We start from the raw sequence: 17,319 nt of genomic DNA, 5'->3' as shown, positions 1-17,319 counted from the left end.
GTGCATGATATTAGATAACATTTTATATTAGATAAATGGCAATACAAAAGGCAATTTTGACATGAGACTATATTCGAGATCTATAACCTCAAGTGAAAATTTGCCATCATGCTGCCTGATGCATCGAACCATCGAACCCTGGACTAGTTGGTACTAGCCAACGTCCGTACCGATTACGCCCCTGCTGGGCACAATCATGAAAATATTTTTTTTATTATTTTTTGAACAGCAATGAGAACTTAAGAGTTCTAGAAGCTGTTGTGCAGAATTGTCTTAATAGTAATTGGTTCTACAGATGGCAACCCCAAAAGTTGTCCCATCTTTGTGGGATGAATTATTACTACAATTTCTGTAATAGAGCTAATATTTAATGTTGGAGCAATGCCGGATCAGGGCTATACTCACTTGGAAACAAATTGCTCATTTAATTATATTTACAAGTGAACTAGTTGATATCAGGCTGTTTAAGGCGGGTATCGAACCTGAGACTTCTGATTCAAGTCCCATAAGTCTAACCAACTCTGCGGTAAAATCGAAACATGAAAATAGAATAATAGTCCAGTCATTTAAGCTTAAATTAAGTAAGAATCTCGAAATTCGAGATACCCAGTTGTAAGTCACCTAAAAGTTGTCCCAAAACCAATATATGGTAGAATGTACGCAACATATGTAGGTTTTGAGACAACTTTTAGGTGTCAATATACAAGTATTTACAGACTTACATCTGAGTATCTCGAAATCCGCGTTGAACTTACTATAATGACTGTACTATGATGAATAAATCCACTTCAATACATTTAATTTTGATTATATAACCTTAAGTTTCTGAGCGACTCTTGAAACTACACTTTTGAACTCCATTCCAAATACCAAATGGCATCGATTTAAGAGCGATTTGCGTGACAAATCTACCTTGTACCTTGTTTGTAAATATAAGCAGTTAGGCAAACAGAAATAATATAGTAAATCTTTGAGACAAGCAAGACTATATATCATTGGTGAAAACAATAACATATATAATTTACTATCTAGAACCAAACACTGAACAATTTGAACAGTCATGAAGAAGTTTTATAACTCCATTCTTATAAAGTACACCAAAACAACAACCCATGGTGAAGGCTAAAACCAGACATAAATGTTTACAATATTACTATTTTTCATAACTTATTATGAACATAAATCACTTCTAGAAAAACCAGTTTAATGTCATACGACGCGAAATAGAACCTGTTTACTATGGTTTTGGTGTCTGTCTACACTTTTTTGTAGAATAAAGTGTAATATAAAATAATTTTAATATTCGCTTTTGAAGTTTTTCGGTGATTAAATTTGATAGTGCCGTACAGTATAAAAAATGGTGTGGTGTGATTAAATGAATAAAATATAAACATAAAAAATATATACATACATGTTTTCATATCTCGGATCTCAGCAATACGTTTACGTTTTATGAGCAATAATATTTAAAAGCTCTGTACCAGTAAATTGCCAAATGGATTACACACATATGACATTGGCGAAATATATTAAGGTCAAGGCTGCCAAAAATGTACATTTCCTCTAAAATTTCCAGTGAGTAATCAATCCTGAATCAATGAGTGGAAATTTACAATTATACATTAAACAAATCTATCAATCTTGCATCCAAATGTTATAATCATTTACATTAAAAGACACTTTTATTCTAAGCACATTTGCTGATTGAAGGAGAATGCAAATTTTTAATCTGTTTGCACTTATGTAAATCAGAATAATTAAAAATATGACAACAGCAAGGAAGTCAAGAACGTTAATGAATATAATACTAAAAACAGCAGTTTTAGATTATATATATGCACATAAAATAATGTTTTAGATGTTGAAAAATATATAATTAAAAGTTTTTTAACAAGCATCCATGCTGTAAAAAGAAAAACTAGGTAATACAAAAAAAATTCTGGATAGATGCTTGTTAAAAAACTTGTTTGCTTTTAATTATATATATATATATATATATATATATATATATATATATACATATATATGTACATACCTGTATATAATACATTATGATATTATCAGAAGAAATATTTAGCCTAACTGATATCAATTAGAAGATTTCAATTAGACTAGTATGCTAGAAAATAAAAACATGATTAATTATTCGCCTTAATCACTTTTATAATTTCGCAGAAAAACAATGTTAAAGTATTGAAGCTTTTCAAGTATATTAAATAAAACAGTTTTTTTTATAAAAAATGGAAACTGAAGAATTTGTAACTCGTTAATGAGATTCTACCTGATGCAGAAGTCTAACATAAATATCGCAAAACAATATTCTCATGCAAATCCAAACAAATTAACTTTTTTACTTGAAAATATAGATAGCAATATGAGATTGAAAGTGAAAATAGGCCTCACCCTGAATTTCTGTATGAATAAAAAAATCATCACTATACAGATTTTTTTTCTAATATTCCATATGGAGCACAGCAAGTTTTTGGTAGTACTTAGATTATCTATAAATGGTATGCCAATCCAGAAATTGGACGTCTGGGTATGAACATTGCAGAAATTGTAATAATTAAATTTATCACATAAAGATAGAACAACTGTTTGAGTTGCCATCTAAAAACCGATGTAGTTAATTAAGTTTATTCATCCCAACATCTTATAGGACTTTTGTTGTGATCTCCGTCCAAATATATAGTATAAAAAATCTAAACTCAAAAGCTAGGAGCTTTTTACTAGATGTAAAGAACTGAAGAAAAGAAGTATAATATGTTTAAGGGCCATTCATTAATCACGCCATTAATCTCTAAGAAATTTTGGACCAACCTGGGTGATATTTAATCTTACACACCCTCTCCTATCAAACATTTCGTGCAGACCTAGAAAAATCATAAAATTTAAAAAAAATGCGTGCGTGTGCGTGTAATAATTAAATAATATAGAAATAATTTCTAATCAATAAATTTACTAATCATTAATCTTATTAATAAATATTTTCAAGAAACAAGAAGGTAATATATTCTTCTGATTCAGGCATTTTTCATTAAATCAAGATTTGTACTACGATGTAACTTTAAAATGTTTATTTATCTATGCCGATTTCCTTGTTGATATCGGTACGCATACAACGACAGATCTCTATTCACATACACGACAACTCGACCCGTATAGAAATGATTTCATCGAAAACGAATGACACATAGTTCTGCCGTAACGCATTTCCGTTGCATTTATACGGACTTACAACCTAGTCGCGCCTAAAGAAGTTTTACTACAAAAATTTGATTTTTTTTATTCTGATAAATAATAAAAGACGTGACATCTTATTAGATCAACCGCCCCCCACCCCCATCACGTAATATTTCCTAATTTTTTGACAAAGCCTCGTGTGATTATTAGACAGCCCCTAAGATGTTTAATCGAGGAATATAGAATATATATCATATGCAGAATAATAATAACAATTAAACAATTGCTTTATAGCAATTGTTGCCATTTGGAATATTTTCCAACCGCCATGTTTATTATAGTGATTCATCGCAAAACAATCCATCGATTCATCGACAAAAACAATCGACCGACATTCGATCGATGAATGCATATTTCCCTTAAAGTTTCCATTGATTTTGTTAAACATGACCGATAATCGTTCGTCAATATTGAATTTGCGCAGAGAATTCAAAAATCAGCGCCTTGAGTTGGACCGCTTTGATTCGCCCGTGAGTATATGGCGTGATCGGTGCAGTACACCGAATACACCGCACTACACAGGTACAAGACAAAAAGGAGAGGGACGCTAAACATAGTAAATGCTACGGAGAACTTGGTTCGCAATAATTAAGGTCAATGAGCCACACGATGTGCCGCATTGGAACCGTAGTACGAGAAATCGATTCGCGTTTCAGATTTTAAAGGAAAAAGGGGAATTTTTTATATGCCATGAATTGTTACAATAAAGCAAATAAACCTGCTTAGCACGCTCCCGATTTTTTATAAATAAACTAGATGACCCGACAGACCCATGTCCTGTACCCATGCCTATAATTTTTTAATATAATATACTAATATTCACTGTTTACCTAAAAATAATAATTATTGTTTTTTAAATTACTCTTTACGCCAAAATGCATATACATTCATAATGTGAGCGATATTAAATGTAAAACTGCTTTATATAAAATGATGAGTCTCAATTCCCACACTTTATTAGAAATCGAAGTCTTTTAAACGATATAACATAACCATAACCATAACATAACACTGGTACTTTATGTTGGATTAAATTAATTTAATTTTTTATTATTTAAGATACAAAAAATTGCATTTTAAACTTCTCCTAATCGATATCGTGAGGGGCGAATTGTATGTATTCATCTTTATTTGCCCATTTGTTGTTATAAAGTGAAATTTTTGCAAATTTCAAAAATATTGTGGAAAAATTGGTAAATAATGCAAAGAAATAATATTGTGAAAAAAAACTATATTGAACATTTAATATCCGAATCTTGAGTTGGCGCCCCCTAAGGCGTGCGCTCGTATTTTTCGCATGCATCGCATTAAAGATAGGACCCGCCCTGATTAAAACTTAATTTTATATTTTAAGTAAATTAAATTGTCATATCCTGTTCATATGAGTATCATTCAATCTGCGAAACTTTTTATATTATTTTAATTTCTGGAACATCCTAGCTGCTTTTTGTACGTTTGTATGAGAAAAATAAAAGGGCTATTTTTAGAGTTTTCCCGGCAATTATTCGATTTTTTCTCGCCGTAATAATCATCCTTGGACTTCAACGAACATTTTAAAAGAAGAATTGGCCAAATTGGTCCAGGCGTTGTTGAGTTATGCGCTTACCAACACATTTTGCGATCTATTTTTATATATAAGATTTAAAAAATGTAAATTTACATCTACAAATCTTCTGGTTTTTAGCTTCGCTTAGAGCATTGTCATTCACAACGTCCTTTTTCTAATCTTCTAGAACTGATATTCTTCAATTTTAAGCTTGTTTTTTTTTATACTTCTAGTTTTGCCCATCGTAATATTTATATTGATCGTCTTCGCTAACTTATAGATCTATCTTCATAATTATTCGGTAAAATATCCATTAAGTAATTATAACATTTAGTAATTATTTTGATCTTAAAGTATGGCTCATTTGAAAGGCAATCCAGTATTCGTCATGTCCTAGTTGTGACATATTATGACTTTAATATGTTACAACTATACTTGGCACTATGTTTTTTATATTGTTGTGCAGCAATAACTCTGAGGGACTATTTTTACTTGAGATCATATTTGAAATCTATGATCTCAAGTGACTGATCTGATATCATACTGCTTGATACTTCGCCGATCTTTACTACTAATGAGGTAACATCTTCATTAGCATCATAAGCTAGTTATGCATATTTTTGATAATGATCTAAAATATTTTTTTAAAAATTCACCAAAGAAAATTATGTAAACGGTTATTAGGATATAAAAAATATACTGGAAATTATGCTTGATATTGCTCAAATTAAAAGTTACGCCTACTAACAATACAATATTGAAGTATATAAAATCTTCCCAAAGTTATTAATAAATAATAATAGAATAGAAGTCGTTGGTCTGATGGAATATAATAATATCATTCTTGAATTAGTCACTGTCGCGTTTTAGTGTCTCTCATATTACAGCATGACTAATTAAAAGTCATGTTAATAAAATTATGAAACTATAAAATATGAAATATAATCTCATGGATATGTATGTATGCATCCAAACATAGTTTACATATTATTTAATTTTAATTGTATACACATATTCTATGTACTTGTACTTTCCATACAAAAATTAGATATATGATATACAAACAAAAAGCGAAACGTTGCTTTAAATATACTATAAAATGGCAAACTAATTACTCAATATCTTCCTATAGCCTGAGTGTACTTTATAGATGGAAATAAAATATCTCAAGTGTTATATGAAGAATGACTGCACAAATGTGACGATTCTATGCAGATCTAATAGATAAAAAAGTATAAAGCCTCCTTATATTATATTATGGATATATATTGTAAACTCATTACAAATGAAGAAAAGTTGCAATTACAGTTTTAATAGTCTTTAGTATATTCATGATCTTGTGTACGCTCAAACAAGTGTTTTAAGTAAATTATGGGCCAAAATATTTCTCTAAAATTGAAACTCATTAAGTGTATTGTATTACGACTTGTTCGAGTAGCTGTTTGTTGAATAATTTTATCTGTTTCTGTGACAACTTTGCATAAGAACTCATCATTTGCATATTGTTTTTTCCCATAGAATATACGAGAATAATAAATAATGTGCAAATTATATATATTTTTATAACAAATCACAGGATTATTTCTGTAGTATGTCTACGAAAAATTTATGTATTTCATATTGAAAGATATTAACAATATAAATATTTTCTGATAAAGTAGTTGTTTAAAAAATGAATAGTGTTATGAAATAAATAAACATATACATACATATGAAAAATTAATATTTGAAGATAAAAGAAACAGATACAAAAAGATACACCAAGGGGGTATTTTATGAAACCCTAAATATACTGCAAGGGGATATTTTGTACGGAACCCTAAATATTATACTTATTATGAAAGTGACATAACTGACAATATCATAAAACTTCCACGAATTAATGAAATTATTAGCACAACTCTTCAGATTAATATTTCTAATTAATCATTCATTAAATGTGTGTATTGATTACATCATGAATTCTGATACAACGAGCGAAATCATAAAAGAATATAGAAATAGTTACTTAAGTAAGCAACGTATTCCTTCAATAATTATTGCATATTAATATATATTTTGTGTTAAACAATCAACTATGCCATAAATGCCATGTGTATGCTAAATTTAACATATAGCACTTTGACAGTAGAACTGTCAGTTTGACAGTATGGACACTGCATAGCCATGCATTTATAATATAACACAAAATGTGATCAAAAATGTATAAATATTAAATATGACGCTAAAACGATTATTGATCGATGTATAAAGCAGTAAGTGCATATATTAAATGTATATAAACAATAATCTAAAGGATTTAAAGAGAAAGTTACCTATTTTCAACTCCAGCAGCAATGGCTGCCAACTTAACGGCTTCGTACTCAGAAAATCTGACCACAAACACTCACAGCTTAACACTATTAAGTAATTTAACATTAAATAAAAACACTGACAATCAACACTATACAACTACAAAACAAGTAAAAAAATTTAAAATAAACGTATGTCACAATAATTCACATGGCAACTCAGTTTTGTTTGTGATATAAGTAATATAATCTATTATATATAATTATTATTCTTGTTCGTTCACTAATTAATATTCTCATTTAGATAACTTTTAATATATGTTACAGTTAGGGTTGTTTTTATTTTGTTTATTTATATAAGAGTCCATATGCGAATGTCAAACGAGCGCACAACCTACTTCCATCAATTTCTCAAACCGACTGTTTGCAATCGCGAGAGGGGATACAAGATAGCGGCCAGAGTAGTCGGAACATAGTAATAAAACAGCCCGCTCGTGCGCAGTGAGGCTGATTCATCACAGTTTGACGGTGTCAAAATGGCGTCATGTCAAAGTTAGTGACCTAATCAGGGGGTACATCACAACAAGAATTTGTTGGCAACATTAAATTAATTTCTACTCTGACACTTAACTCTTAGTTAAAAACAAAATGTATTTGTTATTTTAGCTCTTACGTAATGCCTAACTAATATATTCTTTTATATGGTTCTCAAATTAATTTATACAATTTGCCGCCAAATTTCGAATGACTTTGTTGGTGGTCCTCATTTTGTTTTGACGTAAATGTGTTAGCTGATTTTTAGGTTAGAATTTACAGTTTTGAAGATTACTCTTAAAACATTTTACATAATCTAATTATGTAAATATATCTTTATCTAATAGAATAAAAAAGATGTAATACAATTCAGAAGTCATTAATAGAAATATAAAATACCTAATATCAACGAAAACATTCCTAGCTGTCATACAAGCACCTCAGAAAAATTTATCTACAGGGCCTTATCTTTTAATATTTTAAACAAATATAAGAATTATTTCAAAAACTCGACAAAACCTTATTATAATAATTGCACATACTCAGATTCACAAATTGTTTGCAAATAACTTTTTTCTCTGCACATATTATTTGTGTATTCGCTATTTCAATGCTTGTAGCTCATTTATAATACTCCAATAATGTCAAAATAGTATTCTAATCACGTTAAAACTGCTCAAAAAAATAATTATATTCAATTGTATTATAACTCAAAACGAGTAATACACATGTGTATTACTATTAAAACTATTAATTTATAAACTATAAGTCGTATCGGTTAAAACATTTCTAGTATAACAGAAATTGTTGTTGGGGCTGTCAAACAAATTTGCGAAAACATTTATCAAGAGAGCAGTGCCTCGTTTTAAACAATTTAAATATATATAAACCACATAAATATATATTTGTTTAAAATATTTTAAGTTGTTTAAAACATGTGTAATTCTTATGAACCTTTCAAAATGATTCTTATATAAGGTTCATAATCGTGCATGCTCATATTTACAATTAACTAATTCTTTAATATTATGTCTGTTTTATTCTATTTTAATGCTTTGTAGATTGTAGCTCATTTATATTAATATATTAAATTCAAAATAATATTCCGATCATAAAATTTTATTAAAATAGCCAAAAAGATAAATGATATTGAATAGTATAAGTTGGACCAAATGAAATAGTAAATCATACTTATACTACTATCATAACTACTAATTAATAGCAATAGTACAATCAATGAGCTAAATTATAAAAGAGCATGAAAGAAATAGTAATACACACTAATATTGTTATTAAAACTATTACCTTTAAATGTTATTTACGGAAGCAACCATTGTAAAGTGGATCAAATGAAATGATATGTGCTTACAATCTACTTCTATAATCACTTATGAACACTTTGATGATCAGTCGCGAGTTAATTCTTGTTTTATGGCCGAATGTTGCTGATCGAAACTAGATAAATTTTCAGTAAAATTGTAGGTCATCAAAGTGTTAATAGTAAAATTCATTATTAATAAAATTTATTATTAATTTCTAGACTTAATAATAAAAAATATTATAATTGACATGAATATTTAAATGTGTATCTCTCAAATACTCCAAGTATTTTTTATAAATATATTCTGCATAATGATATTTTTTTCAATGTTTCGTAACTCATAATTTTAATGTTATTACAATTAATAAAACATCCCAAAATACAAAAAACGCATTTTTAATTTAAGTATTTAATTGTATTAAAATTGGTGAGTGTGTAACATGAATAAATGTGTATTATTAACTACAAAATAAAAAATAACAGTAAGTAAATCTAACAAGAATAACTAAATATATATCTTAAATTATTTAGGTACATTTGTTTTTTTAATTATTTCAGAAAATCTAGATATATTAAGCGTTCTGTTTAATCACATATGTTTTAAGTATAAATCACAAATAATTAAGTTACAGTGAGTATTGCACGCTCAACTTGCCAGACAATAATGGCACTTTTTACCTTAATAATATTAAAATATTAATTTAATTACTATCAGTTATGATTCATATCTCAATAATTCACCTATATTGAACATCAAAAGTTGTATAAGAAAATGTTTTTAAAAAAATATAAAGATTAATGACAAGATTACTTCACCGAAGTAAGGAATTAAAAGTCAATATATAGTATATAACTAAAACAAGTCTTTAAACATTACACTGTCGACTCACTCCTTCTCAAAGGTTTCAACAACCTTATAATTAGTCCATTGTTAAAATATTCCTGGCCAGATATTTCATCTTTATTGTTTCTCCATTGATGCATCTCCAAGCTGTTAAAAACATCAATGAAAAACTTGAATTGCTTTAAAAATATGTAATATACATATTGGGTGAAGTCCAAGTTTTCATTCAAAATAGAGTTGAAAAATTACAAGTCAAAAAGTAAAGCACTTACAATTTGCTTATTCTAATATTAAAAACAAAAAAAAACAATTTTTGTCATTAAGATATGGTAATGCACTATATTACATGATATAAACATTAAAACAGTTATATCTATAACAATTTTACTAACTTAACATAGAATAAGCGTGCAATTTGTGTGAACTAGATGAAAATATAAAAATAAAACTTTTTAAATATGTATTCATACCTTTGAAGTTGAATTACCATCTAAGCGCTCTACATCTGCAAAACTCAAATTGCTCAATGCTGCCCGAAACAGTACATCATTTATAATTCTTTCGGCAAACAATCTTTGTTCTTTTGTCATTTTTCGCAAACATGATACGACATATTTCCCATAGACGTTAAGGCTATCTTCCCTCATAGAACGTTTCAAATGTTCATTAATCAAAAGCAAGGTCTTATTTGTCAAATTTTCTGATTCATCACGCTCATCTAAAGATGAATCACTTATTGTGTCTATATCATCCATAATCTCATCATCAGCATCCTGAAAATAAAAATTATGTTTCAGATATTTGATAAAAACCTAAGAAATGTATCATAAGATAAACTTATCAAAAGTCCAAAATACTTCCATAAGTATTTGAAACTGGCAAAGCTTTCGTTTCAAGAATGAACATGGCGAAATTATTTCGGCAATCAAATTCATTTAAATTCAAACGAAAGTAAAATCTACAAGTTTCTAGAGCAAGGCGCATTGTTAAGATTTTAGCTTCAAGATACAAGATATATAAAACTCAAATTAATAATTAACCAATAAATACTGATAAGTTTGTAATGGCAAGGCTTTGCACAAATATTTCGGCCTTTACAAACTCATACATCGAAAATGCAACGAGGCGATGGATAACCTCATAATCTGGTTAAATCCTAATAAAATATCGCAACAAAACTCAGGAAATAATGCAATTGCCGCAAAAAATATTATAGAACAACTTGTATACTATTTCAACAAAGAGAGAAACGTACTGTGGCAAGATAACTTCATTCGTTGAGATGATTAAGGAGATTACTATATATAAAACACGGATTTTTAAAATATAGTAATTATAAACTTACTTGAAAAGACATATTTCCATTTATATTTGAAACAGAACGTCTAGACATCTTTATAAATGCTTTTTATAAAAGTTTGTATAAGCACCAAAAACACTGCGTATGCATCAAATCACAAAACGTTAAAACGGAAAATATGTTCTGGGTTAGGTTCAATCAATGGCCGACAGAATTTGTGTAATGGAGCTAAGTTAAGAGCGGCGCGAATTTCAAATATAAAATTTAACATTTTATTATTAGTTGCTTATTTGTGGAAAATATTTTTGTTTGAAATATATAAATGTCTATTAATTTCATAGAAAATCATATCGTAGTCGATTATTAAGTTTATTACTTATATTAACAAAGCAAAAATCCTTGACAATTCATTCACTGATTTGATACATAAAGGACTCATTGGATGGTAATCAAATCTTCAAATATGATTCAAAATGCACACAAAAATATAGAATAATATAAAAATCAAATATAGAGTAGATACATCATTTTATTTATGGAATAAGATATTATCAAAAGTCTCTATTAGATAAGTAATACAAAATTTAAAAAGAGTGGTTCCCAAATGTTGAACATGTTAAAAGCATTGTAATTAAAGATCAATTACAAATTTAATTTTTATCATGAGTATTCATCAAAAGAACTAACTGAGGTTGAATTTAAATAATTAATTAATGCAAAGTATATGTGCTTAACAATTAAAACACCTCGGCTCGTAAGTTAAAAATTGTCCATAGTAGAATAAGTACAAACAACACAATCAGATAAGAAAGTTATAAGAAATTAATAACACCCCATGTTTAAATGTACAAAATAAATCAAATTAGCACTTTTTTCTATATCATAGATTTTTATATCACATGTATGGTACATGCTTTACTACTCTTTTATGTGAATATTTGATTTATAATTGAATTCATCTTGGATATTATGTCTGTTTTCATCATCATTGTGAAAAATTTGTGTAAAATTGCATAATCTGCAACTCTTTCTAATACCAAAGTTGACTTGATATGCTATCAAATTGATTATGAATATTATTTTATGTTAAAGCATATTGTACTTAAATAAACTTTAGCTGAAATGGATTATTTTTACCTAATATAATTTTTCACTAATACTACATAATATATAAAATCTAATTATAGATTAAAATTTTTATTGAAAATGTTTTAATTATAACAATTTTATATCTATATATTTAATTCTTATACCTTTATTAACACTAATTATAGAACACCAATTTCTGGTTCTTTTGTATTTGATGGTGCATATTGTTTGCATAAACGTTCAAATTCATTTTCTTTCTGATACAAGTCCTTGACAAAAGAATGTTGACTGTGAGAATCTTTTAATTGAGATATGTACCTTGAAGCAACCTAAGTTAATTAAAGATGAGTTAGAAAAATATTTAAATACTTTTGCTTAAACGCGAAACATTTTTTTTAAAACTAGCATACAATCCAATATTCATTTTATTATTGCAAATATGTTTTCAGTTGATGATCTAATATTAAGAAATTTATGCATTGACAAATTTAGATTTTCAGACAATAGTCTTACCTCTGGAGCTTTACCCAAATGTTGGCTAATAACGCTCATATTGATTAATGTGTCAACATGATTGGGATCTTTATCTAAAGCATTTTGCAATGATCCTTCTGCCTCTTGCCATAAGCCACGATTTGCTAAACTTACAGCTTGACCATTTAATAAAGCTGGTGTTGGAGTAGCTTTATCACAAAGTTCTTGGTATGTATAATAGGCATCTTGTAATTTGTCGCCTCCCTAGGGATGAAACAATAATAAATAACACTGAATAAAAAATAAAGATCTGATGCATTAATGAAAATTGGGAATGGTATTTAGTTCATATTTAAATTTATTTAAATGTATATAATAATTATTCAATTATCTATTCAGGTGAATGTATACAATACACATATGATTATTGCATATTTACATAAGATAGAATTTATTACATGAGTTTACTTACAGACACAACATTCACCCAAGCCTGTGCCAGTTGAGTTAACGTTGCATCATCATCTAACTCTTGCATAGATTTCAGTTCTTTTCGAGCTAAGTCTACTCTGTCCATTTTCAACAGTGTTTGCAAAGTCATTGCTAAGCACTCTAAATGATCTGAACCATGTAATAACCTGTAAATAGAAAACAAAATTAGAAAAAAGAATAGCAGAAACAATTGTTATGTTATTAAAACAACCTCAAGACTGCATCCATATTGTTTTCGTTATAATATATAGTAGCAGCTGAAATCAAGAATGATTCCAAGGTAGCATCATCACCACCTTTTGCAATTTTCTCGTCTAATTCTGACAATATTTCTGGTCTTTTTGAGGGTTGTGCATAATATTCTGCTAGAAGCTTTAGTGGTTGCAGGGCTGGAGAAGAACTCTTAGTGATTTCATCCAAAACAACTCTGTATTTTGATTGAGCAATGTATGCTCTGTATAAGAAAATATCTCGTTGAACTGAAATATCAGGGCTGGAAGGCTAAAATAAAAAATATTACTCAATTATAAACATTCTATATATTTTCCGAAAGCGGTAACTTTATCAGACAAATTTACCAATGATGATAATGATAATTACTCCAATAATTATTAATGAAACGTTTCAAGATCTAGTTGACATATGTATTAACATGACTCAATTATTCGGCAATTTCATCAATTTTAAAATTCATAGGTATCGAATAAAGTTCTAATTAAACTAAAAAAGTTAAGAATTATAGTGCAACAATAATTTTCTAAAAATAAAGCATAAAAGGATGCCTTTTCTAATATTAAAAAAAGAAATAATAGAATATATGAAAGACTTCAGCTTGTAATAAAAATATTAAAAACTTTATATTTACGTATATCGCAATTTAACTAATAAATTGCGATATACGTAATATTTTTACAAGCAAATATGTATGGAATCTGTAGACTGACTAAAGTTTTAAAGTTTACAGATTCCTAAAAGCACTTTTAACAGGATAATAACATTTATGAAACCAATTGATCAATTTTTCAGATCACATTTTAATTACTTCATATGTGTTGATATGCAATTTAAAAACCAACTGTATAAATCACAGGAGCATGATATCTCTTTATGTTTTTTATTGCCGTTTCGTTACTGTCAAATGAAAAAATCTATTCTTAATAAAAACGGTTTTTGGAAAATGGACATTTTATAGAAACCTACAATATAGACTTGTTATATTGTTTCTTATAATATAGACTCAACAATACAACACTCAGATTTTTAACACACACTTTATTTGGTAATTACAGACGTTTGAGACCATGATATGCCTCATCTTCAGTGCAATTTCAAAACTGTTACTTATATACTACACAGTACTAAAACATGTGAAACATAGTGAAATATTTTGAACAAATCTAAGTATCAAGATGAAGAGACAGGATGGTTATTATTATAATGTAAATAAATGCGTGATCCCATGCTAAAATCAACAAATGTGAAAACAGATTGATTTATTGAAGAGAATAAGATAAATGAATGAAAATTATAAATTATTAATGATGTTTATATAAGAGTCGTGTAAAATATTTGGGTCGGATCTCAGATTTACGCTAATGTTAGTCCGATCTATTAACATTGATTCTGCCATGCTCCGTTTAAATAAGTCTTTTTCATGGAATAAGATTTGGGGATTATCAAAATCAAACTTATGGTTGTCGATATTAGCATGAGCCACAAGCGTAGTTTTAAATTTAAAATTAAAGAGTGCTGTATTGTTCATATTTAACATTTAATATATATATATATATATATATATATATATATATCTTGTGGGGATATATATATATAATAAAAATTGAAATAAACCTTTAATTTCTGGGCCTCATTTATGCACTGTTGAAAATTGCCGGTGTAAAAAGCATATTTAATATCATATAATTCATCAACATCAGATTGTTGTGGTGCCATGGCAGGTGCTGAAAACAATCTAAATAATAAAAGCACACAAACTATTAGATATTTTAATAAATATCGAAAACTTGCACTTTTCTTTAGCGCAAATGACGTTTCTTGGGTGACGTTTACATTTACTACAAACTAATGTGAACTTGCAGATTAAGACACAGGTTGACAAGTTTAGCAAATATTTCAATCTATTTCTATAGCGGTGAAACAAACCGTTTATAGTTCATACATAAGGAAAATAATAGATGGCTCCATGTGGTCAAATATGAGTTGTCAAATATGAAATGCGTTGGACGTTAAAAACTGAATGAAAATATTATTACTGTCGAGGAAGTTTTGGTGCAAATGTTATGGAAATTGTGATAAATGCTACATAAGCTAAATAACATTCTTTTTCGCTCTTGTGAATTTACCATCAAGAGTATAAACAACCAACTATTTGTAAAATTTGCATGAACGGTGAACGGTGATATTCCATTTATGAAACAGTTCTAGAAAATTCTACTAGTTCTAAAATTTTGGTCTAAAAAGGCTATAAGATTTAAATTATTTTAATAATATGACCTAATTAACTCTCTTAATTAATGTAATTTGTCTAACCAAATATCGTGAAGTGATCGTCAAAACTCAAAAACTATTTGAAAGATAACAGTTGGCAATCGTGAATACTGATTGTTAAGAACAATTGTGTGTGTAATCTGTTAACAATATTAATAACTATTAATAAAATGTCTGATCGTTTAACCCAATTACAAGATCTTGTTAACCAGCAAGCAGATAATTTTTGCAATGCAATCGGAGTTTTGCAACAGAATTCAACGCCTACAAAATTTTCTTCCTCTGATCGAAATGACAGTCAAACCCCAAATCAGGCCCCAAATCAGCAACAGAGCCAGGAAGATTATACCCAGTTGTTCTCTACTCTCATCTCAAGGTGTGCAAAAGATATTGATACACTAATTGAATCTCTTCCCAATGAGGACAGTTCAACAGAGCTACAAAATAATAGCTTAAGAGTTCTTGAAACTGAAAACCAAGAAGCTGCTGATAGATTAGAAAAGATGGTGGCAAGGGGTGAACTGTTATTGGAAAAAATACAAAGTGCACTTCGTCATATAGCACAAGCTCAACTGGATATGCAAATTCCTTCTTCATCTATAGAGGCTGCAAAAGATGCATAACATATTTATGTTAAAAATTTTATGTTAAAAATATAATTAAGATATACAGCTATCAATATATATAGAACACTATAGTGTTCACAACTTTATAACAATTCTAGTATACGTGTTTCTTAGTACATGTAAATAAAAATACTAATAAATAATTATATAGTATACTCTTCTTTTATTATTATATAGTATTATTATAGTATAGTATTTATATTTTTAGTTACATTTTTTAACTTTCCGTAGGGCAAGTTATAGTAATCGCAAAAAAAGGAAATTAAATTTTTTGATAAGGCAGGTCCAGCGGTTATGGACTCTCAATAAAAATAAGTTAAAAAAATGATATTTTGCGGACAAAAATGTTTATTGGACATAAATGTACATCGGATTATCAAATATTTTATAAAGATTTTCATAATGTGTACACATTTTGTGTATTTTTTTTGGATTACGTACCAAAATTTTTAATTACGGCACGGAAAGTTCCGGCAATTTGCTTTAAGGCACAATGCCATGCCCCCCACTAGTTAGTTATATTATTTTTTAAATTTTAACCATAAAGCCTGAAAGGGTAAAATGTAAATGCAGATCGATCGTTGATAAAATTTTTGAAAAAGTGCATAAGTGCTAATCTACAGTAGATTCCTCTACTGTTGTGTGTACACAAGCCAATACAAAATAGATTTTCTATAGTGCTCTTTTCTATTGGCTTTTTGGTAAAGATGGGTATTTTTTTGACAATGATTGGCCGAGTCGCTTCTATGTAATTAGCAGAAAAGCAAAAACTTTTTACAAACAATCTTTAATCGATTTTAAAAGTTCAAAATCTGTTTGAAAGATATTGGTTGGAAATCGCGCTGATCAGTTTTTGGTAAAGATCGGCCGGGTCGTTCACTTAAATTCATTAAATTCTACCGTCAGTGTTGAGGCTCATAAAAAATTATCTTGTCAGTAAGGTTGGGTTCATATAAAACTCTCTTGTCAGTAAAGTTGTATTCATAACAAATTCCCTCGTCAGTAAGGTTGGGTTCATATAAAATTCTCTCGTCAGTAAGGTTGGGTTCACATT

General features: G+C 28.4%; 4 protein-coding genes across 4 annotated transcripts in view; 1 reads left to right on the top strand and 3 right to left on the bottom strand.

The window, feature by feature from the left end:
* Nucleotides 1-7,472, bottom strand: part of LOC113365763 (inositol hexakisphosphate kinase 1-like) — a 140,201-nt gene extending 132,729 nt beyond the window's left edge. The window contains exon 1 of the mRNA XM_026607304.1: nt 7,105-7,472. The gene's annotated coding sequence lies outside the window, so the exon portion shown is untranslated. The remainder of the gene's footprint in view (nt 1-7,104) is intronic.
* A 1,894-nt stretch (nt 7,473-9,366) lies between these two features.
* LOC113368103 lies at nt 9,367-11,257 on the bottom strand. Its single transcript, XM_026609666.1, has 3 exons — nt 11,125-11,257; nt 10,250-10,552; nt 9,367-9,926 (listed from the first exon to the last, which is right to left on the bottom strand). Exons 1-3 carry the CDS (start codon nt 11,170-11,172, stop codon nt 9,897-9,899), a joined length of 381 nt encoding a protein of 126 aa, XP_026465451.1. The 5' UTR covers nt 11,173-11,257; the 3' UTR covers nt 9,367-9,896.
* A 1,080-nt stretch (nt 11,258-12,337) lies between these two features.
* On the bottom strand, nt 12,338-15,201 carry LOC113366280 (coatomer subunit epsilon-like). The gene is made up of 5 exons (XM_026607860.1): nt 14,983-15,201; nt 13,346-13,635; nt 13,115-13,280; nt 12,682-12,906; nt 12,338-12,497 (listed from the first exon to the last, which is right to left on the bottom strand). Exons 1-5 carry the CDS (start codon nt 15,082-15,084, stop codon nt 12,348-12,350), a joined length of 933 nt encoding a protein of 310 aa, XP_026463645.1. The 5' UTR covers nt 15,085-15,201; the 3' UTR covers nt 12,338-12,347.
* Nucleotides 15,202-15,715: 514 nt separating this feature from the next.
* On the top strand, nt 15,716-16,262 carry LOC113368152 (mediator of RNA polymerase II transcription subunit 21-like). Its single transcript, XM_026609720.1, has one exon. It carries the CDS (start codon nt 15,810-15,812, stop codon nt 16,260-16,262), a length of 453 nt encoding a protein of 150 aa, XP_026465505.1. The 5' UTR covers nt 15,716-15,809.
* Nucleotides 16,263-17,319: the final 1,057 nt, after the last annotated feature.

The sequence above is a fragment of the Ctenocephalides felis genome, unplaced genomic scaffold, assembly GCF_003426905.1.
Source record: "Ctenocephalides felis isolate EL2017-DRISC unplaced genomic scaffold, ASM342690v1 CF-g0.4_SCAFFOLD_01170, whole genome shotgun sequence".
Taxonomy (NCBI): Eukaryota; Metazoa; Arthropoda; class Insecta; order Siphonaptera; family Pulicidae; genus Ctenocephalides; species Ctenocephalides felis.
This window is presented reverse-complemented; position numbering and strand designations above follow the sequence as displayed.